Source organism: Patella vulgata, chromosome 1 (genome assembly GCF_932274485.2).
Source record: "Patella vulgata chromosome 1, xgPatVulg1.2, whole genome shotgun sequence".
NCBI classification, from domain to species: domain Eukaryota; kingdom Metazoa; phylum Mollusca; class Gastropoda; family Patellidae; genus Patella; species Patella vulgata.
The window spans coordinates 63,547,912-63,574,430 of record NC_065879.2 but is presented as its reverse complement, the minus strand read 5'-3'; the positions used below and the strand labels follow the sequence as shown (position 1 = coordinate 63,574,430).

General features: G+C 37.3%; 1 protein-coding gene and 1 long non-coding RNA gene across 3 annotated transcripts; one reads left to right on the top strand and one right to left on the bottom strand.

The window, feature by feature from the left end:
• Positions 1-536: 536 nt before the first annotated feature.
• Positions 537-5,916, top strand: LOC126816329 (uncharacterized). The gene is made up of 4 exons (XM_050542759.2): positions 537-856; positions 2,339-2,508; positions 3,186-3,221; positions 4,982-5,916. Exons 1-4 carry the CDS (start codon positions 841-843, stop codon positions 5,885-5,887), a joined length of 1,128 nt encoding a protein of 375 aa, XP_050398716.1. The 5' UTR covers positions 537-840; the 3' UTR covers positions 5,888-5,916.
• A 1,662-nt stretch (positions 5,917-7,578) lies between these two features.
• On the bottom strand, positions 7,579-24,547 carry LOC126816340 (uncharacterized). Of its 2 annotated transcripts, none has more exons than XR_007678316.2 (5): positions 24,374-24,547; positions 17,915-18,046; positions 12,323-12,647; positions 10,451-10,555; positions 7,579-9,668 (listed from the first exon to the last, which is right to left on the bottom strand). It is a non-coding gene; the product is annotated as an uncharacterized LOC126816340 (long non-coding RNA). The 2 variants fall into 2 exon arrangements; XR_007678317.2 differs by lacking the exon at positions 24,374-24,547 and adding an exon at positions 24,130-24,235.
• Positions 24,548-26,519: the final 1,972 nt, after the last annotated feature.

The following is a 26,519-nucleotide window of genomic DNA, read 5'->3' as shown; positions in this document are numbered from 1 at the left end:
CGTTTTTATAAGGGTAGATAACCATATTCTAATTCATTTATATTTAATCTGTAGTATGTTTCCCTGATTTCAAATGTGTATAATATGGAGGGCCTGACAAGGACAGCTGTCTAGTCGTTCAGATGGGACGAAAAACCGAGGCCCCGTGAACACATTGGCGTGCATGTAAAAGATCCTTTGGCAGTTGGAATTCGATATAAGAGTAGGCCGTAGCGCCGCTGCCCGGGCAAAATTTCCCCCATAGCACACTGTATGGCGTATGCCCGTCTTCATTAGCCCAGGTTAGGAGCAGAACAGTAGGACGTTAAACTCCATTTCATTTCATTTATTATCATTGAACTTATACTCGGGGAGTTGGGATAACCTAGTGGTCTAGAGTGCCGCGCTTCGACCTCTGGTTGGCCGATCACCTCTGGCTTGCGGTTGTGATTTCGATCCCTGGTGTGAGCGTATGTGGCGTGGATATAGGGGGCACCTTCTCAACCTCGTGGGTTTTCTCCGGGGGTACTCCGGATTCCTCCCACAGGAAAGACCCCTGAGCGTGCACTAAGAAAATAAAAAAAAATGAAAATAAGATAACTTGTCTGCTCGAGGCTATTCTCCCAAAACTCAGGAGTTATCCTAGTTCAGCTCTGAACGTAAGTTCTCGTTGCACTCGACGTGAATGAGACCTACGTTCAGAGCTGAACTAGAGTGATCCCGACGAAACATTACAAAATGGCGACGTAAACAACAGATTTAGCTGTCAGTTGAAATGAATATTGACAGAAAAAAAGGACACTTTTGGTCAAGTAATATATTTGATTTATCATAAGTCGTGCGGTCGACAGTCGCAACAGCATGCAACCAACCCAAGGTTTGTAGTACTTACTGAACTCATTGTTAGTCCGAATTGTCTGTTCTTCTCTCTATAAACATTTATCTTTTGTGCAAGTTATGGATTGCCTTCATAGGCGTAGGAGTTGGGTTAGTGCTAAATTATAAGGCCAGCTCAATTTTTCGTCATACATTTAGGTCACGAGTTGTAAACCGGGCTAGCGATAATCCCAACCCAAAGCCTAACCCTGGACCTAGCCCCAATGTTCACTCTAACCCTAACCTACAATCTCGCCAACAATCACGTTCCTTAACCGTATTACATCTCAACGACCATGACAAAATTTGAGCTGGCCTTAACAAATAGATTTGGCCGTACGAGCTGGGACTCCAGATTCGGCGAACCGTCCACTTTTAAATATAATTGTATAATTGTAAAATGAAATAGCTGACGGATTACGTTTTGAGTACTATAATTGTGTAATTAATTAAAAATAAACAACCATCACAGCTTTGTGGAAAACTCGTTTTAGTTATTTAAAACATTCTGGAAATTCGGGTGACAAAGAAAATTTTCGGCCAAATAGCCTCAGCCCCCCCCCCCCCCCCAACTAACTTGCGCGATCGAACGCCATTTACTATGTTACATCATTTTCTAAATGACAATCGCCGAGTTATGGCCCCCTTTTCCGTTCAGATTCGCAAAATCTTGTGAACGCGATACAGAACTGGGTTTTCGAAAATTGTGTCAAGTTTAGTGGAATTGGTCATAATGGAAAACCCGTCTTTTAAGGGGATTTTTCTCTCACCCAAGTGTACAAAGTTATGAGACTGTTCTGCACAGACTCCCGTTGTAGTCGAAGCAGACCTTATACGCTGTAATGACTAGCTCGGATCTGACAAAGGCGTTAGCTTCTTGACTGGGATTGACTCAGGGGCCCAGTGATAATGAGTACGTGAGTAGCAATACTCATGCGCCACTGCTACAATGACTTTTGCGCCACTTTTGGGCCAGAAATCAAAAGTATCACGACGCCATAATCGGAATATTATCAGAATAGTGCACAATATTGCTTTCATGATTTTTTCGTATCATATTAAACAAGCATTCACATTTTCAGTATCTTTCGTTTTCAGTTCGATTCCCCGTCTTCATTAGCCCAGTCGAAGCAGAACAGTAAGACGTTAAACCCCATTTCATTTCAATTCTACATTCCAAATTCAATTTTTGACGCCACAATGTCTAGGCCGTACCATCATCAGGCACCTGCATCCTAAGGATGGATTAGCCATTGTTAGTGCATTTGAAGAAGACGAGAAGTAGAAAGGCTACTGTCGGGCAAATTTTGGTTAGCACTGTTTCGTCCAGACTATATTCGATATAGTCGAAGCAGACTCTATTTTGGCTGTAACTAACAACTCATGGGCGTGGCGTCTGCACATGTTCAATGCATTTAAAGAAAACGGGAAGTAGAAGTATAAAGTGTCGACAAGAAGATATATTACTGTTTGTACTTTTCAGGTACAACGTTTGTTCAAAACAAAAACTATATCATAGTATTCGTTTGGTTAATCTTTATGACATGTGTGACGTTTTTATCCAGCCCGGTTGAAGAATGGGATATCTCGTCCATGAGAATGTCACAGGAAGGAAGTTTTTCTTTTGATCCATTTTTAGGCCTTTTACCAGTAGTAAGTTGTCTTTTCTGTCGTTTCTTTGCCAGATACAAAATGTGCCTAATCTTTGATACAACTTATTTAATTGGGAAGTATGTATTGTCGTATTAAAAAAAAATAGAATCTTTGTATTCGACTGCTGCTAATGATTACTTTAGTTATGGTAATAGTGATATGTTGAGCAAAACAGATTGGAGCAAAAAAACAAAACAAAATCAAAACTTCAGCTTCCACGGCTGTGTATAACATACTATGTCCCCACGTTCGGTCGAATCATTCTTTTTACAGCTAGGTCATCCCTTTAAATTTGTTTGACCTTTAGGATCGATGGTAGGCCTACTTATATTAGACCAAAATAAAAAAATCTGTCTGTGATATCACCTTCGGCGGAAGCGGACGTTAAACACTAAGAACAACAACAACAATCTGGCTATTATTGGGGAGACGGTGATTCCTTCAGTTCTTATTTCGAGTCGTATAAATTTTGTAGTTCATTTCCAGAAGATCAGCAAAAGTCTCGCGCAAAGTACCTAACTGTAAGCAGACCAATGCTTAGATTATCGATAATATTCTCAATTTGTTACTTTTGAGACTAGTTTCAATATGATACTGTACAAAATTATTTGTTTTTCTTTTCTCGGTAGAAAGGATACAGTTGCATTAATCACATTGTGTTTTTCTGTATGTTTCAGGTGAACATATCGCAGTGGATAGATCCAAATCGACTGGTATGTTAGAGTCTCGTTTTCACTCATTTAAAAATTGCCAGTATTTATATTTAGTCGTGGGAACCGCGGTCACCGCTAACCAGAAGGTCTCCGGTTCGCTCCCGGTGTTCCTCGGTATTTTCTGGCGTGGTTTACCCGTGTCAGTGGTGTAGAACGGAGGGCTTGACAGGGAACAGTGTCTAGTCGTTCAGATGGGACCTAAAACCGAGATCCCGTGTATATATTGGCGTACACGGAAAAATAAGAGTAGGCCGTAGTGCCATTGTCCGGGTAACATTCCCTCATAGCTCACTGTGTATCTGTATACATGCCATCTTCATTAGCTTAGTCGGTGCAAACAGTATAGGACGTTAAACCCCATTTCATCTGTATCTAGTCGACTAGACTATAGTCATTGCGTACATTATTAATGCTACAGTTAAGTTTTAATTTCTTTCCGTTTTTAAGTTCTCACTTTATCATGCCAGACGACGGGGTGCACTTTAGCGTAGTGGTGGGATTTGCCGTCCAGATCTGGTCAATACCGTTGCTATTGCAAATCATTGCCAAGAAAAATAGTCTTTTTTCACTAGCTCGAATGTGCAGGTCACGTTAGTAAGTTACGCCATTGAGATGTCTATTACTGTCTATTTCGCCAAAGAAAAGTTTCCAGTCTTTCGGATGGGAAGAAAACCCGAGATCCTGTATAGTTGAAATTCGATGAAGAGCAGGCGGACATATCCCTCACAGCATGGCGGCCCGATTGGTGCAGATAGGTAGTACGTTAAACCCCATTTCATTTAACTTTAGTTCGCGCTATAGACCCCATAGGAGACATCTACGTTATACTGATAGCTAGGGATAGGATCTTAAAGAATTTTAACAGAAAACGTGTTCAAAATCGCAAAAGAAATCTAGACCTGCTTAGAAGCACGCAAAGCTTCCAACCACCGACTGGTTTGCTCACGATCTTCCGACCAACAGATGTTTGGTTACAAAATCCACCCCCTCCCCTTTGCTCGGACAGCCCCACCACGGTACTGTGTGGGTTATTGATGGTAGCGTGGTCTTAAACCTTGCACTGTTAATCATGGGTAGCACATCACGGTTACAATGGCGAGTTCAATCCATTTGTACATGAGTATGATCAACTTCCTATCCCAGCTGATTTTCACCAAGCGCCGTGGCTTCCACCAGTATTAGGTCAAGTAAATATTTAACTTAAACATGCATTATGCGAGAGCTAAATCTGATTATTGCAAGTCTTAATTTAGGCTTCAGATGTTATAGAAATTATAAATTAGATCTTTATTTAAACAACAAGCCCAAAATCAACTCTGTAGACCCACGGATGGCTCGACTACAGCTCGGATTTAAATAGGATTTCACTAATTGATTAAATCAAGTATGGGGCAACCTGGTGAAAATACGTCAGTTAGATCGAGGCTAAATGATAGAGTGTACTTAGCGAGACCGCTGTAAAGTGTTTCCGTATGCCATTGAAAACTTTACTTGATAATCGAGATATGTAGGTGGAGTTAACGCCTGTCAATCAAACGGTCGGCCAAGGTGAAGACGCATTTCGCTACCATTTTTAGTCAAATATTACAACGATGATAACTATGTTCAGAATAAAGTAATTTGACTGAAATTTTCAATATATTCTTCTTTCATCATCTACTTTTGAACTGTTATAGCAAGAATGGCCAACTCTCTATAAAAATCTCCCATAATGTATCTTTAATAAAATGGGTGAATAATCAAGGGTTGTTTTTTTCCAGGTCGATATCTTTGATCTAGGGGATGCTAAATCAACAGCGCCATCTTACACAGTCGACGTTAATAAACCTCGTAAAACTTACACTGCAGGAAAACATCATGTTACTATGACCATTGTCACAGCCTACTTCGATCTGGGACGATTCAAGAAGGGGAAATCACTCTACTTCTCTACAGACACATATTTTGATTGGGCCTCGTCATTCAAATTTCTAATGCATCCATTGGTTGTTTATTCCGACTGTAAACGATTTATATCAAGAATGAAAAAGTTCCGGAAAAATCAGAAAAATATCACTCGGATTGTTTTCACAGATCGCAACAGGTTCTGGAGTTACCAAATATTGAAAGAGATTGGTCGGATCTTCAGAAAACCCAGATATCCGAAATTTCATCCAAACACAATTGTTCCTGGATATTCATCCGCCCAGCACTCAAAATTCGCGGTTGTGGCGGACGCAGTTAGACAGGACTACTTTCAGACGAAACACTACGCATGGTTGGATGTAGGTTACTTTCGGGACATCGTAAACACGCATAAGAAATTTATTCTAAAGATCCCTCGAAATTTCAACCCAAGAAAGGTTGCGATGAATCAAGTCTTTCCGAAACCGAACCCCGAACCCACTATGGACAGGGTGTTTCGCAGAAATATGGTTTGGATTGGCGGAGGGTTTTTCTTCGGAAGAAGAGAGGTGGTATTGAAATTTGAAGAACAATATCGTCGAACAGTGATGTATTTCATCAGTCGAGGTTTAATGAACACAGATCAACAAATTTTGTTTGCATTATTCAGTCGCCGGGGCCGTCGGAAGTTGAAACCGAAAGTAGACGTCCAGCTGTATAAACCACGTGGTAATGGAAGCGTGTGGTTTTATCTGGGTTATTTATGTTACACTGTTATATAGATTCATATTTCATAGTTATTAAAATGTAAAACACCAAATTCAGAGTTTATTTTCTTATACAGTGCACTCTGTCACATCCGACATCGTACAGGATCGTTACAATATGTCGGATTACCCAGAGTATCGGAATACCCAGTTTTCTCAAAACCGGAATAATATTGTAACTTCGAAAACCGGAAGTATTATTATAATGTAGCTTCGAACATAGAACTTCGAATCACCAGAATGTTATTCCCTTTAAAAATGATAAACCTTTCTGTACATTCAAAATTTTATTACATTAATTTTTATTTCATTTAACATGCGTAGGCATTTTGAATAGATCAAGTCTGTCGTTAATTTATCTTCTTCGCCGTCTTCTGTTGATCGCACTCTCGTATTGACGGCTGTCACGCAGGGATTGGGGTGTGCTTAAGAGACAGTTCCCCGGGAATTTACAGCTTGGTTTCCTCTCGCCGGTGGTGCAATACGGTGGGTTTGGCGAGGACAGCGTCAATACCTTGTTCAGATGTAACAAAGAAATCAAGGTCCCGTGTATGCTACACGTTGGCGTGCCCGCAAAGAACACAAATGGGTACCCGCCTCTCTCTCTCTCTCTCTCTCTCTGTGCGAGACTGTAGGATGCCAAAACATAATACAGATGACCACTCCCTACATGGAGCATAAAAAGCTAGAGGTTATCACTCTAGGTGGAAGCGAATGTTAAGCCCCAAGGAAGAAGAAGAAGGTTATAAAATTGTCATATACCCTTATTCTGTATTGGGTGACACGGGTCCTAGTAATAATATGGATTGGATAGGTAAACTCATCCCAAATTGAGCATTCCCACTAAATACCTGCATATCAAAAACAAATTCTTCCGGTTGAAAGATAACGCACAAAAACTCAAGGGAGCGCAAAAACTCAAAACCATGTCGCAAAGCTCGTCATTCGTCCCTCGCCCATCTCACATAGACCTGTTTTCTTGTAAATATTTTTTATGCATTAAATATTATCGGACTGGAACTGTATATAACGCAGTGGACGAATGCGACTGTCCCCGCGACTTGATTATTTCTGTGTAGTCTGTCTTGTCCATAGGCTTGTCTTAGCAGCACTTTGTACTAATATAAAATGTTGTATTCATATATTATAATGCGTTTGGTACAGATAAGTAAAATGTTAAACCCCATATTATTTCATTGAACATGTTCAAATTAGACTATATTCGAAATCTGAAAATAAAAGAACAACTATATATATATATACATAGTCTTGTACTGCCATTTAAAATTAAATTCATTTTACGTGTTTGGGGCCTGTTTTAAATAATACGATGAGTCAGTGATTATTTTAAAGTAGCTAAGTCTCTAACTCAATATCATCCAAAGTCTTACATGTTGAAAATACGAATTATTTGTCAATTGAAATCGACTTTGATGTTGTGATCTTACCAGGAAAAGGCAGGCTTCTGATATCCAATATTTAAGACAAAATAAACATTTTACCATTGGTACACGAATCGTGTACCCTAGTGCGTTTTAGCGTCATTTGCAACAAGTGACCAGAAAGAACGAGGCTAGCACTATTCAACTGGAGAGCTTGCTCAATAGACTGGAATAACCAGACGCTAGAAATTGCTATAGGGTTGAGACACATCCCGTATTTCGCTGGATATAACTGATTTGAAATTAGAGTAAAAACGGAAACAATTGAATGTAAATCAGTTTATATACAACCAGATTACATTATTATATGCGTTGCGACCCATTTGGGTCAATTTCTAGATCCCAAATATTAGCGATTTAGCTCCTTTAATTAATGAGTTTTCCAAACTTAATTCATATTCTTGGTGACCGTGATAATGTATTGTAAGTCCAGTAAGTTCGTTAAATAACAATGACACATAAGAAAAGAAATTAATGCGCCATGCAATTAATGCGACCTGCAGGGCGTTGGTAACATAAATGGGTATTAAAATTATTCCGCAAGCTATCTACTTAAACCTTTTCTTAACTTAGGATTGGGTGACTTCTTTGATGTTCGAATCTAATTAGATAACTTCTCCGCCATTACCATTGTCATATTATGAATGAAAGGTTTTAGCCTTTCAACTAACTACGACGTATAACCAATAGTTTATTATTTTGAAGGGTGTTATGTTTGACGAGAATGCGGATTAACTTGTGGAACTTCCGATTCTTTATTTTGCTATTGGTCTGGTATTTAGTACAATAATTTCTACAGTATTGTACAAATTACCACACTCGCTTTCTAATGTTACAGTCAATAATCTCCAGTAATAATAATCTCAATCAATCAATTAAAAGAAAATTGCATTCACATTATTATAATCCAGCCTATACTGTCCAGCAAAGCGTAAAATAAATAAACAATCCCTCTCAGCGGATTAACAAAAAAGCTACATATAATAATAACTAATAAATAATTTTATAAACTCTTAAGAGTGTAAATGTTATGCCATCCTAATGGATATTCCTATAACCCCCCCCCCCCCCCACTCCATCCCACCGCTTAATCTAGCATAGGTGTACAATAGTCATATTCACTTCAATTACATTTGTTTAAAAAAAACATTTACCATGTAAAGTAAAATAAAATAAATTTAAACAGCAGAGTGTCTACTGGTTTTACTGTCCATTGGGTTAGTTGATTTGGTATGCCTTACACAATAAGTCCTTAAATCTGTTGTTATTACTGCAGATCACGCCATAATGTTAATCATAATGGAAACTTGCAAAGAAATTCTTATTTTGCCCCTTCTCTCTGGTCTTTAGGAAAGGATAAACCTCGATCAATTAAGTTTATTATCTATATAGGCCATAAAACTTCACACCAGTTTCATTTCCTTCTGTATCCGACCTGCTCCTTGTCCCATTCTGCTAGTTTGATAATACACAGCATCACAGTCTTGATGTATATATCCGTTGGTGTAACAAGATTATCCCAATTATTTAGTTTTAATCATAACCCCATTACCTCACGATTGTGTATACTGCTATAACATACCACATTTTAATATTCCGACGATTAGACACCCTAAACAACATTCGTATCAATCCGCGTCATTCGTTAGATTCGAATAAAAAAAAATGGGTAGAGAACATCAGATGAACTTCTATTCAATTCTACAGCAAATCCATTCAAATATGACCTAAAGAAATAGCTGTTTCGGTTAGGTTTAAAAGAAATTGTTTATTTGTTGAGCAAGATTTATGGATTCTTGTGCCTTATTAATAAACATTTATTATTATGATAAAGACAGATGACCAAGAATTCCTGAATGTCACAAAACGGATTTCACAGCCATCGCCAGCTAAAGACAATGAAATTATTTAAATCTTTCAATAGTATTGAAGTTGTACCATCACGGACGAACCAACACAAAAGCCGGGGTCTTCATTAAAGTGGCCGTAATGGTCGAGAACCCTCGATTGTCACGGAATTGTTTTTTCGCAGATTGCTAGTCAGTCACATCACATTCACATCCTACAGTAACAATTTCTGGTAGAAACGTCAACAAAATGACGGAACGAAAAGTCCAAGAATGTCTTACTTTCTGAAAGATTGATTTCGAATAGTCATTAAATTAAAACCAAGAGAATTAAATATTAACTTGGATACAACTGGATGTGCTACGCGTTCACTAACAATCAATTTAATTTTAGAAAAGAAAAAAATCCTTTATCCTACATATAATCATTTTCTTCCGTGTTATCTGATGAAATACGTCTCATTTTTTCTGTCGAATCATCTGGCGGCGGGGGCGGTTTTTGTTTAGCTGCAAAAATAATGATACAAAAACACATGAATAACAACAAATTAAACCATTTCAGAAGTAAGATGTGGTATATTTTGGTTTAAAGTCGGCGATATTTGTACCTTATATGATCTAAAGCGCACACGTTAGACAGACCGCTTGACCAAATAATCCCGATATTAAAGTAACGATGCGTCATTTGTAATTTAGGCTAAAATATCAAAATTTTCAGGGCTTAATCCATGGCTTCGATTTAATAGGATTTAAAACAGGTCCATCGATGATGTTCGTCCACAAAAAAACGACGACGGGCTTTTAACACAGCGAGCGGATTTCAATTCAACATATATTTGTACACAGTAAACGGAATTGAAGCCTTAATGGACCGATAATCATTAGAGAATAATCTTTCACCATATTGTATTTTGCAAGCGATATATAGTGCACTAAAATAACACAATGAGGCTTTAATGAACATACTCTACCAAAATAGATAAGTTATAAAGTTTGTCATAGCACTACATATAAGTGCCAGGATCGGAAACATTGCGGAAGTCTTATCCATGAAATAGAAAATATAATATTATAATTTCAAATTCATCATGATGAATATAATGCCATGGTCGTGTAATCCGAGACGACTACTACCGTAGTTACCACAATCTCTTCCCATTATATAGCTTTTTATGGTGAGTTCAAATTTAAAATTCTTTAAATCTTTCAGTCGCTTTCTGAATTAAATGACGACAGAAGATAAAATGTGCAGGCTCGAGAAATTGTGGCTATGATAGAAACGAACTTACGACTTGACTTGGTATGAGCAGAGGGATACTGTTTCTTCAGGAGAGTGATAGGAGTCGGCTCGGGTAATTCACTAAGTTTATGGAATTTAAATCTTTCTTCAAACACTAAAAATCAAAATGAACATTAGTAATACGTGTCTTGGTTTAATTAAAATAATATTAACATTTCGTTTCGTTTGATTTCTATTTTGTACCACATTAACATCTGACGTTATTTTTGGCTTTGGCGTTCAGATAATACACATTATTTTACTAATAAAACTGTATGGTATCAGGGGCCTATGGTGGTGGTCGTTTGGGGTTGAGTACGGCCGATACATTCTGGGGAATAAAGCACACCTCCTTGGCCCTTTCGGGTCAAAAAATGGAAAGTTGAATTTGAAAGATATGGAAAATGAGAGTGATTGATTGATTCATTAAAAATTTACCAAATCTATTTACTGTCCGGGAAGTCGTGGTGACTCAGCGAGTAAGACATTGGCTAGCTTATCTTGAGGTCCTGTGTTCGATCCCGGTTTCGGCCGAGAAAGTTCAGTGGTGGAGGGTCTGGCAAGGGACAACGTATAATAGTTTTTCGGATGGGACGTGCACGTAAATATGAACTGGTTCACACAGGTTTAGGGGAAGCGAAGGCCGGTGATTTGACGACATGGTCTCCACTTTAGATAGATCAGTTGGGTTGAAACAAACTTTTGCTACCAACATAAGAGCTGCAACTGTAGTGTCATTATTGTCTTCGTATACTCGACCATCTTGTGAACCTACCCATTGAAATCACAAGAAATGGACAAAACTGCCCTAAATTGAAATCACCAGAAATGGACAAAACTGGCTATAGGACAGTCATCAAGAACCTGCAACACAGATACAGCCGACATGGTCTCCGCTTTAGGGGACGATGTCCATTCCTTTTCCATATGGCTGTTAAATTAAAGCGTGGCAGAGAAAGCCTTGACGATAAATCGCGTCCTGGAAGGCCATCAACAGCAACCATTCAAGAAAACATTACCCGGGTCAGTATTGTGCTGAGGTTTCCCCTATTGCTTGACAATAAAAGCAAACAGAACTTTTGGGAGCGCAGGCCCATTATTCTGTACGGATTTGAAATCATCTTTTGTACATGTATAAGAATTAAAATAATTATAAATTCAACTCTTCGCATATCATGCGCAAATTTGTTTACATACGAATTTAAATGCCCCATACAATATTTGTACCCCCATCTAATTCTTGTAAAGATATGTTTATAGACATAATTAGCATGTTGTTACATTGTAAAATTATTAAACAGAAACATAATATCTGATAAAGCACATAAACTGTAAATGAGACTTTTGAGTCTGTTTTAATTTCGGCGGTTTTCCTAGTAGGATTCATTGAGATATATTTTTTAACATTCGCTAAAAAGGAGAGAGAGGGAGAGAGAGAGAGAAAGAGAGAGAGAGAGAGAGAGAGAGAGAGAAATGGGGTTTAACATCCACTCGACACAACCTAGGTCATTTCGGGACTAACATATGGTTCAATTGTATTTCCATAATTCGCTTGCGCGTAGGGGTCTTTAGCAATGAGAGGAAACCAGAGGGCCCAGAGAAAACCCACGAGGTATTGACAGGCGACCTTACTCCTTGTAACATACAACCTGAAAATCGAAACCACGCCAGTTGACTCAATGACAGACTTTATGATGCAGAGCGCACGTGCTAACCATTCAACCATTCAGCCATCCAACCCCCCTCTCTAAAAAAGGATGTGTAGAAATTATAAATCGCTAAAAATAATGAGTAGGCTACTGCCTTATATTATTATCAAAGAGATGCAATGCGCCACTTCTAATCATGATAACAGAAAAAAAATTGTATTTATATTACATACCATCATTTGATGGTTTCCATGACGACCTGTTTCTCGTTGGTAACGGGGGTGGGTTTTCTCCTTGCTTTCGTGTGTCTGTAGCATGTCTAAAATTTGGTTGATTATGTGTACTGTGTTTTCGTGTAGGTAGGGGTGGTGGCACCTCCAATAAAGAAGTCTGTGGTTTAGAAGGAGGTAACTCCACGTTACTTCCTCTCCTAGATGGGAGTGGCGGAGGAACATCATCCCCCGGGGGTGGTTTTAACCGTTGGTTTTGGTCTTTTTGTTTATACAACGCTGGTGCTGGATTTGAACCCGCGGCGTTTAGTATATAATTCTTGCTTTTCTGAAATAAAAGAATTAAATAAGAAATATTGAAATTACAAATTCTGGGTGTTGGAGTCTGCTTCCACCCAAAAAGACAGAATGTACTTATTTTTACCATTATTGCAAAAGCTCAAAAGTGGTTCTATATAACATTAGGAGGGGATAATAACCCAAATTAAGCTTTAAATACAACGCAACCTAAACAAATAAACCTAGACGATAATACTGTGTGCATAAACCGTGTCAAGTATTTACATCATACAGTCATAATATCATCTTTACTAAACACACGTATATAATAGCATTATACACTTTATCCTTCCGGTTCAACATTCTGTATCCTATATCAATCTCGACTTTTTAGACAGATTTAATACTCAACAACCCGACATAAATAAAATATACCACAACCTAAATCATTTATAAAAAGAACGAAATGTTTTAAGGCATATTTTCTATGTTCATCAGCCGGGTATATGACATAAAAAAGATGTACATGTGCACACTGGCGTATGGGCGACCACAATTTCAGGCAAAGTCGTCACAGATATTAGGGTAATTACGAGACTTAATGTATTTTCCACTGAAGACGTTTTGAGAATTAAGGGCCGCTTTCCATACGCGTTTTCGCCAACAGACAAACGCCGGCATTGCCGTGTGAGAATTTTCTGTGTCCGTATGTACTGAAAATATCACAGAATAGTTATGGGAATCCCACGTAAATGGCATGATAAGAAAGGATTTCTCTTTAAAGCATGGAGGTCGGCATTGTTTATGTTTAATCGACGCCGTTTTGAAATAACAATAACACATACCATGTCCAAAAAATCTGCCATTTTCAAGCTGACCATACAGCAACAAGCACGTTTGATGTCTTAGTAGAAGCTGAACATAAACATCCGGTTGTCCACGCGTGTAGGTAGGACCCGGAACAAAATGTTAAAAGTCGTTTACCGAGCAAATTTTGTTTTCTGTGTGCGAAACGCTTACATGGAAACGGTCCTATTATATTTGCACCAACATGAGCGGTGTTTTCATTAAATAGTACCCAAAGTATTGAGAAAAGTAACTGGAAAAGGAAATGTTATAGATATGCATATTCAAGACATCATCCGATATCTGAACTAATTTAAAAAAAAAAAAATACTGACAAAAGCATTTCCTTGTCAATAGCGCCCAAAGTATTGGGAAAAGTGGCCGATAAGGAAAAGTATGTTAATTTCTAAATATTGTGTCCTAAAATTAATTGTTTTCATACAAAAGTGAAAAAAAAAACTTGTTAATATGGCTGCGTGCATTTTAAAATGCAAAGTGTTTTATTTTGAAATATCTCCATTAATATACGCAGCCGTTTTGGTTGTGATAAGTATTATTTATAGATCTACCTATAATATTGTTTTATGCCGGTTAGTATATTTAGTATTTTAGAGGTGAGTACTGACAGGTCAGTTACTGCACTTAGTAAGGGATCCTAACTATAGTGACTGCCATCAATGTTCGTTCGTTCCTAGAGTTTTACGTCCACTTTCACCTAAGGTGATATCGTAGACATAAATGTACAATTGTGTTCTATTTAAGGAAAATCAGATAATAGGATAAAAGTAAATGTTGTAATTAAAACTGACACGTCGATAGATGAACAATGCATAAAGGATTAAACAATATAATAAATCAACAAAAACATAAGATTGGATTAACGTCGTCACCAAATGCCGGGTCGAAAAGTGATGGCAGGTTACTTAAAGTGGTTAATTTAAGAAACATTAATTATCTTAGCGATTGGCAGATTATCACACCATTATAGTATCATGGGCCTCGCTTGTGATTGTATCAGTACTTTGGGCACTATTGACCAAAAAACCCCGCTTTATTATTGTGACAGACAAAAGAAACAGCCTAAAACCAGAGACTGCAGTATATGAATGTTACACTTTTTAAATAAGAATCTTTAAGATGTCTGAACTTGTATGTGGTTATGGTATTATATATGGCTGAGAAATAATACACATTCATCTGAAGTTTGGTGTTCTCGTTTTTTATAGCAACTATTCGAATATTATCTTTATATTCACCGAATGGTGATTTAGTTCAAGTGGCTGAACACTAGTGATATTTTAATTTTTAGACTTAATAAATTCTGTCCTATCTGTTTTAAATTGATTTGATGCTATTGGAATCTGGAAGATGCTTGGAGAGTAGAACAATTCCTAGTATTATGTCAAGCAAGGCCAGAATCTAACGTCTCCTCCAAATATGCCTAGTTAAAGATGCATTATGTAGGATATATATAAAATCCGGCCGTTCTTGCTATAATAGTTCTAAAATAGATAAAGAAAAATGAATATTGAAAATTTCATTCAGATTGTCAATCATCGTAACAATGGTTCTTGGAAATCGAGACTAAGTCCATTTATATCTCGGCCAGCTGATGCCCTAGCGAGTTGATTATAGCCTTCCTGCGTGAATAAATGTCTAAACACTAGTTATTATAAAATTTGAAGCCACAAGAAAGACCTCCGTCTGTAAGTGTGAAACTTCTGAAGATTTATAAGACCGAAAGTAACTACTTCACAAACTTTCGAAGAACGCATGCCAGAAAATTATCAAGGACTACAATATTCTAACAAGCCTATTTTGTTCCAACCAATCCCCAATACAAAACACACATTCAAATAAAAAGAAATTTGAAAAAAAGTAACACTTTCAAATAAATGAAATGAACTGGGGTTTAACGTCCTACTATTCTGCTCCTAACCTGGGCTAATGAAGACGGAACACTTTCAATGTACAGTTTGGTTCACCATTGGAGAGCAGCAGTAATTATGATAGAGAAATGATCACCTGAAGATACTCCGGTGCAATACTAATATAATAGCCATGAGACGGCATCACTAACCATGATAGAGAAATTGCCACCGGAAGAAGTTCCGGTGCTATACTAATAAAGTCATTTGGTTTTATGTATAGGCTATACATTTAAAGGACAATGTCGTTGTCCACCAACCTTAAGTGTGTGACATAATATAAAGATACTTTTTACAAAGGACAATGTCGCCGTTCGTACATTTCTGAGAGTTTACATCCACTTCCAGTAAGGGTGATATTGTAGACAAGACAATGTCGCCGTCCACCAACTTTAAATATACCCTTATTAAAAGGCAATGTGGCATAATTTATTAAACAAACCCTTAATATAATTTTAACACATGGGTATTTGTTTACGTTGACCCGTTATCACGATTTGTAGATTCCGGGAATGACGTAAACAAAGGAATGTGGTAAGGAGCGGTAACAATTACACGGATGACTTTGATAGTATGAGCGGATATGGGTTAGAAACTGGCTATTCATATGAACTGGCTTCCACGAGATAAGAAAAGTGACAAAATAGACCGGGACAAACATATGTTTATAATTCTACATCTAACAGTTTCTTCACATCATTTAAAATAAAAATACCTCGTTATATAGAAAGGAAGTCGTATAATACAAATTGTACAAATAATAAGCTTAATTTTATCAAAGACATAAATATAAATGGTTTTTTTTTAAATCTCAATGTACCCGGGCATGAAAACGTGAAGTGAGTTACATTAAATTTCCCCTTTAATAGATGTGCCGAGTAGCTGATTTGAAAGGCAAGACAATTTTATTCATGATTTTGAAGTAGTAAATAGCGACAGGGGTACCTCAAGGACAAAAAAATGTCAAGAGAAAAGCGTCTTACCTTTCTCTTTAATTAACATCAGAGCGTATTTTTTTTTTAATACGAACATGTTTGATAGTAAATGTTATATGAAACATAATTTGAAAAATATGAAGAAATCATGAAAAAATAAATATATAGAGAGAGAGAGAGAAATGGGGTTTAACGTCCACTCGACACAAACTAGGTCATTTTGGGACTAACATATGGTTTAATTTTATTTCAATAATTCGCTTGCGCGTAGGGGTCTTTAGCAGTAGGAGAAAACCGGAGCATGAAAAATATGAAGAAATCATGAAACATATGAAAAATATGAAGAAATCAAAAATTTGAAAAATCACATAGGTGCACAATAAGGGCGTTCCTGTCCCCATGTATCTGTGGTAGAGTCGTGTGTTCAGAAAAATCGCATCCTTTTAATCTGAGTATTAGTAGCGCATCGTCAAGTACTTCGTTTCCGCACACTTTAGACTAACCGAACGGAAGTAAATCTAATAACAGAATTTTCACTAAATATATCTTAGAATGAGCAATGTCAAAATCTTTCGATTACTTTTGAACTCAGTGACAAAATTTTAAAATTTGTTAAACCTCTATAAGGGTTCAAAAATTGTTGACTTCTTTGAATGTTATGTGTTTGATTTGTATAGTATGGCAGCCGGTCTTCTTTCAAAATTGTACGCCCATGATGAAGCCAGTGTAAGTATTTAGCAGTAACTGAATAATATTAACAAAAATAATAAAAATGTTTGAAAATCTAGGTTTTATGTTCATGGTTTCGGTTCAACAGGCATAAAAGTATAATCTGACGTGTTTTGGGTGAAATTAATTTCAAACGCTAGACTTTAATTCCTAAATTTCAAAAGCTAAACTTTAATTCCTAAATTTCAAAGACCAGACTTTAATGCCTACATTTCAAACGCTACACTCTAATCCCTAAATTTAAAATGCCAATTAAAATTTGCAACACTACACTTCAATTCCTATTATTGTATGGCGTATGCCCGTCTTCATTAGCCAAGTTCGGAGCAGAACAATAGGGCGTTGAACCCCAATTCATTTTTAGATTTAAGATCACACACGATACAAGGCAGTATTACCAAGTTATGGTCATATGAAGTTCACATTACTTTCAATTGCTTTCAATCAATATTCTTTAATTTCGTTTAATTTTCTGTCGAAGTCTAAACTAAGACACTCAATCAAAGCTATTTTCTTTGTCTTCATCAGGTAGGTTGGTGTATAAAACTAGACCCTTAAACCCCATTTCATTTCCTTGTAATCATATAAATTATAATTATCTAAATAATTATTTCCAGCTATTACCGTATTGACATGTCTGATATAGTCGCTTTTTCAAATGTTTTACTTTTTCACACTTAGTAAGAAATACGGTTATAGTTGCCCCCTGCATTAGATTCTGAAGAAGTGACGGTTGTTGTACACGAGAAATTATATGCTTAATTCTCGTTTGGGGGTTTCACGTAGTTCTTGTGTCTTGAGTCATAAACAATCCGTCCATGACGAACATCTAAAAATCAACGTTCAAGTAAATAATGTAATATTGGAAGATAGCTTACCGTTTCCATAGTGTAAGTAACACGCGGAACCCGCTGGGTAGATCTAACAACCGTGATATTTTTTTTATCTATGTCTCAGATTATATAGTTTCTGGTTGTATAATATAATTTTTCATCTTCGAACACCTAAAACTAAAAATAATAATGATGATTATTGGAAAAAGTCAGCTATAAGTATGACAACTAAAATTATTTTGTCTTTATATGTAACTGTTAACATGGTGTACATGTAAAACAATAGTGATGTACATGCAGGAGCGAGTCTAGGGTGTTGCAAGGGTGTTGGGACACACCATCCAGATCGTTATTTTGTAAGCAGATTACAAAACCATTAAGAAGACACGCCATACACATTAACACACGAATATTGTAAGTACAGTAATTAATTATAAAAGTACATGTTCTATAAACCCAAGTAAACAGTCACAGGCCTGTTGTGATACAGACCCAGAACAGGCTGTACGGGTAAGCACAACCATACAAATTTTCGCCCATCGTACAAATTATGATTTTCGATGTTAATTCATATTGTTGTTCTCTTTAACATCTCAGCTGTTATATTTAACGAAGGTGTTGGGTTCCGCTATCTGTTAACCGATGGCATTAGTCGAAGTATATCCTTAGCAAAAAGTCATAGATTACCAGTGTAGTTTTCTATAGATTTCTATAGTCGTGAAATCAACTGCATATTTTATTTGTGTTGATATATGCTTGATAACGACTTGTGAAATCTTGTCGAAACGTCGCAATGAAATAAACCATAACAATAAGATATCCATAAATAGTGTGTTATTTGATCTTTCTAGGTCCTATATATAATGTAGTGAATAATAATAAAATGAAATTATAAACTATAGATCAAACGAAACGAAATACGATCTGCGTTTTAATCAGATTGTTCAGTACATGTATAATACTATAGGGTTTATTTTAGTATTAAGAAACGTGTTCTGTTTAATATAGAAATCTTTACCTACATGATGTGTGACGAAAACTAGGGTAATGAAGTGGCTTGCATTATTCTATTACTATCTTAGAATAACTCACCGACAGTTATGTCAGTATCCATTGCTGGAAGTAGGGTTCTATAGTCCAGTCATCTCGTGCACGGATTAGTACAATTAACTAGAATAGTGCTGACGTAAAACGTTGCCTATACGAAACACTTACCCAAAAATGGTAATTGTCCCGCCCTAATAGATGACGCATTATACTATTCTATATACGTAAGAGCGGGTTTGTTTAATCTTCAGATATCATGCTGAGACCGTAGGGAAGACATTATTCGGAGCTCAAGGGGAACATACCCATAGCCCCCTCGGCTTAGAGGTTAGGGTAAAAACATCATCCTAGCGCGAACCTTATGTAGAACTATCAAGAAGTATGTGGCTCTTGCCACGTTTAAGCCGTTCTGGTCTGAGCTAGAAAGGATATTAAACTCGGGTATATGGGTCCGTGTCAAAACCCCCTCCGGTCAAAACCCCCTTGGTCAAAACCCCCTAGGTCATAACCCCTTGGACTTAAATTAAAAACGGACAAAACCCCCCCTTTTTATTTATTTATTTTTTTTATTAATTTATTCCCTTTATTTATTATTATTTAAAAAGAAATATTTGAAAAATAAAATATTATTTGAAAAATAAAATATTATTTGAAAAATAAAATATTATTTAAAAAAAAAATATGATGACCAACTGAGACAATTGACCACACATTAACATAACATAATCTGCTTTTTACTAGGAATAACATAGCCTCATTTATTGTAATCTTTCAAGTGAAAAGCAATTATCTGATCAATCTCAACTGAAGACATAGCGCTACAAATTAAAATCTCCTATACCCCCCCCCCCTCTATTCCCAGCAGAACTCGGGAACGTTCATCCGACAACACTTGGTGGTGGGTCTCGCACTAACAATCTATGTGAGTCTTGGAACAGGGCGTTTAGTGCCCTGCTGGGAATATCAGACCCCTTAATCTGGCGGCCTCTCGAATATCTCCATCTGGATCACAGCAATGTCAAGAATGCACTCCTGCAATACTCACGCGGACAACCACCAAAAAACAACAGAAGATCTACAAGAAAGACTTTACAACTTGTGTGCAAACCATAAAAGGTATTGGGCACACCATCCGATGGAAAAAATGTCACCCATATAATTGCAAATAAAATATAAAAATAATTGATTTTGTTGTGTACTTCCCTTCACAAACCACAAAAACATAATTTTGAAATGATTTTAATATTATATAATATAAAAATGGGGGGGTTTGACCAGAGGGGGTTCTGACTTAGGGGGGGGGGGGGTTGACCTAGGGGGGTTCTGACCTAGGTCAAAACCCCCTAGGGGGTTCTGCCCGGTGTTTTTTTTTAAAAGTATCCCATTAAACTCAAACCGTGGATATTTTAATAACTTGAAAAGTACTATCATAACTTTGTAGTTTGCTGTATTTGTTTAATTATATAAACTTAGTAAGAGCATAAACGGTGTTCCAAAGTCAGTTAATTGATGATTGAAATAATTGATCCCACAACGTGAAGTCGAAGAAAGTCATAGACGAAAGTGACACCCATCTGTCCTCAGTTACCATTTCTTGCGTTTATTTTTTTCTGAATTTTACTCTAAATTGTCATCTCGAAGAGAGAGAGAGAGAGAGAGAGAGAGAGAGGAGGGGGGGTTAATCTCCACTCGATACAAACTAGGTCATTTCGGGACTAACATTATGGTTTAACTTTTTATTTCAATAATTCACAAACCACAAAAACATAATTTTGAAATGATTTTAATATTATATAATATAAAAATGGGGGGTTTTGACCAGAGGGGGTTCTGACTTAGGGGGGTTTTTGACCTAGGGGGGTTCTGACCTAGGTCAAAACCCCCTAGGGGGTTCTGCCCGGTGTTTTTTTTACCGTATCCCATTAAACTCAGACCGTGGATATTTTAATAACTCGAAAAGTACTATCATAACTTTGTAGTTTGCTGTATTTGTTTAATTATATAAACTTAGTAAGAACATAAACGGAGAGGGGGGGGGGAATCTCCACTCGATACAAACTAGGTCATTTCGGGACTAACATTATGGTTTAACTTTTTATTTCAATAATTCGCTTGCGCGTAGGGGTTTTTAGCAGTGGGAGGAAACCGGAGGACCCGGAGAAAACCCACGAGATTGGACAGGCGACCCTACTCCTTGTCACGTACAACCGGGGATTCTAAACCACGCCAGTTGACTCAATGACAGGCCTTATGATACAGCGCGCACGTGCTAACCATTTGGCCATCACCCCCCACCCCCTATTTCTCAGAGGGTTAAAAATGTATTAGTTCACGTCGTGTGATGATGGTTAAACAGTTTTCATAGTTGGGAAAGGTGAAGGGTAATGTGTATCTATAACAACATATGATATAACTGGAAAGGTTAATTCACTCTATACAAACAATATTCAGGCATAGCATTATAGGTTATACTTATTCTACTCGAATAACAATGTTTCTATCTATGTCCCAATACTTTAATCAAGATCAATTACCGAACTATAAAATAAATTAGACAGATAAAGATCTGATAAAAAAATATTCTTTTTCTTCGTTTTCCTCCAATAGACTTCTAGAGTGTCGATAGCTTAACTTATTTCAACCAAACTCATTGAAACTCTAAAGTAGTAAAGAAAATAAACATTTCATCGAACTATACCCTCGTGACATTAATCAAGTCTTAAAGCTTTTAAGCCATTAAAATGGGAATTGACCTCTCCCACGTTTTTTGATTAAACCCTCCCAGTAAAATTTAAATATGCTGGACACTATATTCTAGATCGTCACCTTGGACAAACAATAAAAAAATGAATAGAGCTGCCTCTTTCATTCAATGGGACGTCGATATTATAGTAAAGAAATAACATGTAAATTGTATCGAACTATTTCACGCTCGCAGATTCTTTAGTGATTATCCGAGCAGGGCTAAAATATGGCAAATAATTTGTCCTACACGGGATTTCCACAGGGCCTGCCTGCAGGCACAGACATGCCTCTGGATAAAAAAAAATCTGTGCGTTGAAAATCTGAAATCCGTGCTTTGAAGATTGTATGGGGGAAACAGCTATCATTATGATCATTTACCACTTTCAATTTCTGTTTCAAAAGTTTTGTATTGTTGACGTATTCTCACCACCACCTTAAAACACGAAAATTACATGGCAGAACATCGTCAGCTGCAGGTGACAGAGTAGCTTCGTTTGCCTTTGGATATTTCTTTGAACTGTTAATGATGCTGACACGCGATTATAAATATAAATATGTTAATCCTGTTGTATATTGGTTATAAAAGTGTAAGCGTGATATCGTGTTATCGGAAGTCAAATTCTATAAATTTTTCTAAAACACCGGAAACCATGCCTGGACAATAAAACCTTTAAATAAGCCCTGGATTTCCGAGTATAAAGTCAAATCCTCAACAAAATCTGTGCGTTTTCTCCGAGATCTTCAGTTGCATCCCAACAAGTGAAGCGTGCAAGCGAACTGCTAAAACCATACCTGGACAAAAAAACCTTAAAATAAGCCCTAGATTTCCGAGTATAAAGTCAAATCCTCAACAAAATCTCTGCGTTTTCTCTGAGATCTCCAGTTTCATTCCAACAAGTGAAGCGTGCAAGCGAACTGATAAAATATGTTACATACAATAAATATACACCAAGGAACCCAATTCTGATTTCTTGTTGATTCATATTAAAACTCAATATTTTGTCAACAAATCGTGCACCGGTGATCATTTATTACTGTGCCTGGCAGCAATATCTATCTATGTGCAATAGTTCGACCAAATGTTAGAGTTTTAGGGCTCCGGTCTTACTTTGGGGACCTGGAGTGGCTGTTCGTACTAGAATGGTTGTTCCTCCACCGGAAAAGGTGAAATTGTCCACCGCACCCACAGATTTGAAATAATTAACCTATATTTAGATGATAATATAACGTTAGCTGTGTAAATAACGTATATAATTGACTGTCGGTTGATATGGACTTAGTTTTGCTCAATAAATTGTTTATTGTAGAGTCAATGTGAATAATACAATAGCGTAGAGTTGTTATCTAACATTTCCTTCTACTTGAACGTTTTGTGAATATAATATGACATGGGACAGTCCTAGTACATTTGAAATGACAGTTGTATCGATAAACTGCGCACCTTTCGCATATCATACAGCGTGTGTGATAGCTTATCTGTCTATCATTAGCGAACAGAAATGAAGCTTAGCTAGTATTCCTCACCCAAGTGTCAATGTATGGTATTCCCCGCCAAAGATACGTCAAATGGACTCTTCCCATTTATGCCACATTTATCGGCGCAGTGGGGGAGAACAACGCCCACCCCACCCACCCCACCCCACCCCAACCAACCCAACCCCAACAATTTGAAAGCCCACTAGTTTGCATTATAACCAACGATTTCTTTGGATAATACGAATATACAGTGGCACGTGGAGGCCTGTCAGTGACCCCTAAAGAAGTTAGTGTCCTCGCGTAGTCTTGGTGAATTGATCGAAAAACAAAATGACTCGGGAGGATTTGTACTTAGCAATCGCCAGTTACATTCAGTTTTTCAATTTTTCCTTTTGCCCGGGGGAGTGTTACATTCAGTTTTTCAATATTTCCTCTTGCCCGGGGGAGTAAACCCCCTAGGGTTACGCGCCTCCTCATGACCGGGGCTGCCCTGTCCGTCCTTCGGGGAATTGTTAATTAGTATAATGTATAAAAATAAAACACACTTATATGGATATACTACTTCTGAATTTATTAACATGCTACGTTTCGATACACATAGGATTATATAATGTATACTTATCTTCATTCATCACAGCTCAACGTCACAAAACATGTGTCTGTATTTACGCAATTCACGTGGTTTTATAATATGAATACCCTTATCGAAACAGCTAATACTGACACTGTGGCCTGTCTAACCTCGTGGGTTTTCTCCCTACTGCTGAAGACTCCTACGTGCAAGATAATTATTGAAATAAAACTGAACCACCTGTTCGTCCCCAAAAGACCTAATCTCCCCCCCCCCCCTCTCTCTCTCTCTCTCGTCAGTCATTTTATCACGTCCCCCTGTGGTAAAATTCATGCATTACGGTGACTTGTCACCGTGTATTTATGAATTTCGAGTTTGATTAGCGTTTAAGTTTTAAGGATCCATATTTAATCATACATACCCAACACACTCTGTGTAACATACGATATCTACTGGAAACACACTATTATCAAAAACTATTGAAATATTGAAATATTTCCCGTCAACATATTCCCTATAATGATACCCGGATGTCCATATAAGTGGTTATACATTTATATGTATAGTAATGAATGTACAAAAGTTTAATACATATATACACCGTGCATATTCTATCCCGTTATCCCATTTACAGCGATATTAATAATCCAAGATATTAGACTTACTTTACTTTATATAGTTGCTGGCATGTACTCCATGTTTTATCGTTACACCATATTGAACTTGAATTACAAAATGAACTTAAGGCTGAACGCGGAAGTAAATTGAAATTGCCCACAAACGGACTGAACATGTATATCAATTACTTGTTTGTATCGATATGAAAGAAATTGACGAAGCATGGCCGTTTAAGAAGGTAGACTAGATCATTACGTCCTTAAAAAAAGGCGCATCTTACGATTACAAGTTATTATGATACTTTAAATCCTTTTATAGATTTGGTGGAACGGGTTACAATCATAGGCGTACGGACCAGGGGGGCAGGGGGGGGGGGGCAGCTGCCCCCTAACTTTCGGGCAAGCTGACTTTTCGGGCAGACGGGTAAAGTGAAAAAAAATTTTATTTCATCTACTTAGCCAAATAAAGCGCCCGAAATCTAATAAAACACTAATTTTACGGGCAGGAATAGCAGTAAAACGCTTTTGCAGCCGTCAAATCTTCCAAAATGTTCTTAGGGGGTGGAGGGGGGGGGGGGGTCCATACAAGGTCAGCTCTGCTTCTTCGCCTCTCGAAGAAAACCGGCGCCGCTGTCTGTAAACCTGAAATTTTTTGGGGCATTTCTATTTTTGCTTCCCTAACTGTCGTCGAGCCCTAATAAAGAACTAATTTTACTTTTATTTTAATTGAATACCACGAATTTGTACTGAGTTGACTATGGATTAAAACATTTTGTCTGGAGCCACTCTACTTTGTTGGACAATTTCAGGCATCGATTATTATTGTGAATGCAGTTGCAACAGTCTGATTGGATGGTTGGAATTCAGAATGGGATTTCGGTTACAAAACCATTGGATACTTTTGGAGTTGCTTACACGGGCTAAAATAGCAGAAAACGCATTTGCGGTGGTTAAATTTTCCAAATTTTCTCCCAACGGTCCCGTCTCCGTGGACTGTAAACGATTGATCTTCTGGTTGGAATTCGAGCCAGCCATCTTAATTAGCCTATATTAGACCACTTTGAAGTTGCTTTGTTCACGGGCTGAAATAGCAGGAAAACGTGTTTGCAGCCGTCAGATATTCCAAAATTTTCTTTGGGGGGGGGGGGGTAGGATCCACTTAAGGTAAGCCCCGATTCTTCGCCTCTCGAGCAAGACCGCGCCGCTGTCTGTAAACCAAAAAATTTTTTCGGGCAATTCGGGTTCCTGCCCCCCTACCCTAACTGCCATCGAGCCCGTACGCCTATGGTTACCATTCCGATCAAAATCTCTAATATTCATTAACATCATTACGATATTTTGTCGAGTGTGTTCTTCGACTGGCGCTATCAATATAATACAGCTATTGGATGTTCAAATAATTGAGAATTTGGAAAAGTGTCATTAACATTGTAGCTTATTGGTAAAACACTCATTATCTATAATAAGTTATAAGCCACTGTAGCGTCACGTTATAAGGGAGGTAACCACCATTGATTTCCCCATTAACTTCAATGTTAATTCTGGCCTCTTTGCCCACCTCCAACCTTTCCCCAAATTTTCGTTGGGCTGAATGCTTTTCACTACAGACAGAGTAACAAATGGTCATGTCTTTGCACTAAAATTTGTATGAGGTTGACCACCAAAATTTTGAGATACACAAACTTGAAGAAGCACACTAAAAACATGTAACTAGATGCCGTACATACATGTATCATGAATATTTACCAAACCCTGGCAGAAAATTTTAATTCAAACCCTCTTCATCCATTCTAGACCAAAAATCAACAAAAATGGGCATGAAAAAGGGGAGAAAAGAGACAGAAAGAGAATTGCTATAAATAGACGAACTACATTAATAATTATATAGCGCATCTTTCACCTAAGTGCCCAGATGCTCTTTACAAACTTAAAGAAGATACAATACCTAAGAATAAAAATACATGTAAATAGTCAAAGGCAAAAATAAGAATATACGAAAACATGTGATCAGCAGCGGTAAAGGAAAATATTGGTGTCAGACATTATCACATATGTGATAGAACTGGTTAAACGCGTTCTAAATATAATTTTAACACAGAGATCAGTGCTACGACAGATGCGTAATGAAGATATCAACAAAAGGAAGTGACGAACGCAAACGGAAAACACGGGTTACCCTTCTATATATAACAGT

Bases quoted from the DNA above. Each gene is read 5' to 3' on its own strand.
- LOC126816329 (XM_050542759.2), top strand. The intron at 2,509-3,185 runs GTAAGTTGTCTT...TGTATGTTTCAG, and splicing joins TTTTAGGCCTTTTACCAGTA to GTGAACATATCGCAGTGGAT. The intron at 3,222-4,981 runs GTATGTTAGAGT...GTTTTTTTCCAG, and splicing joins GGATAGATCCAAATCGACTG to GTCGATATCTTTGATCTAGG.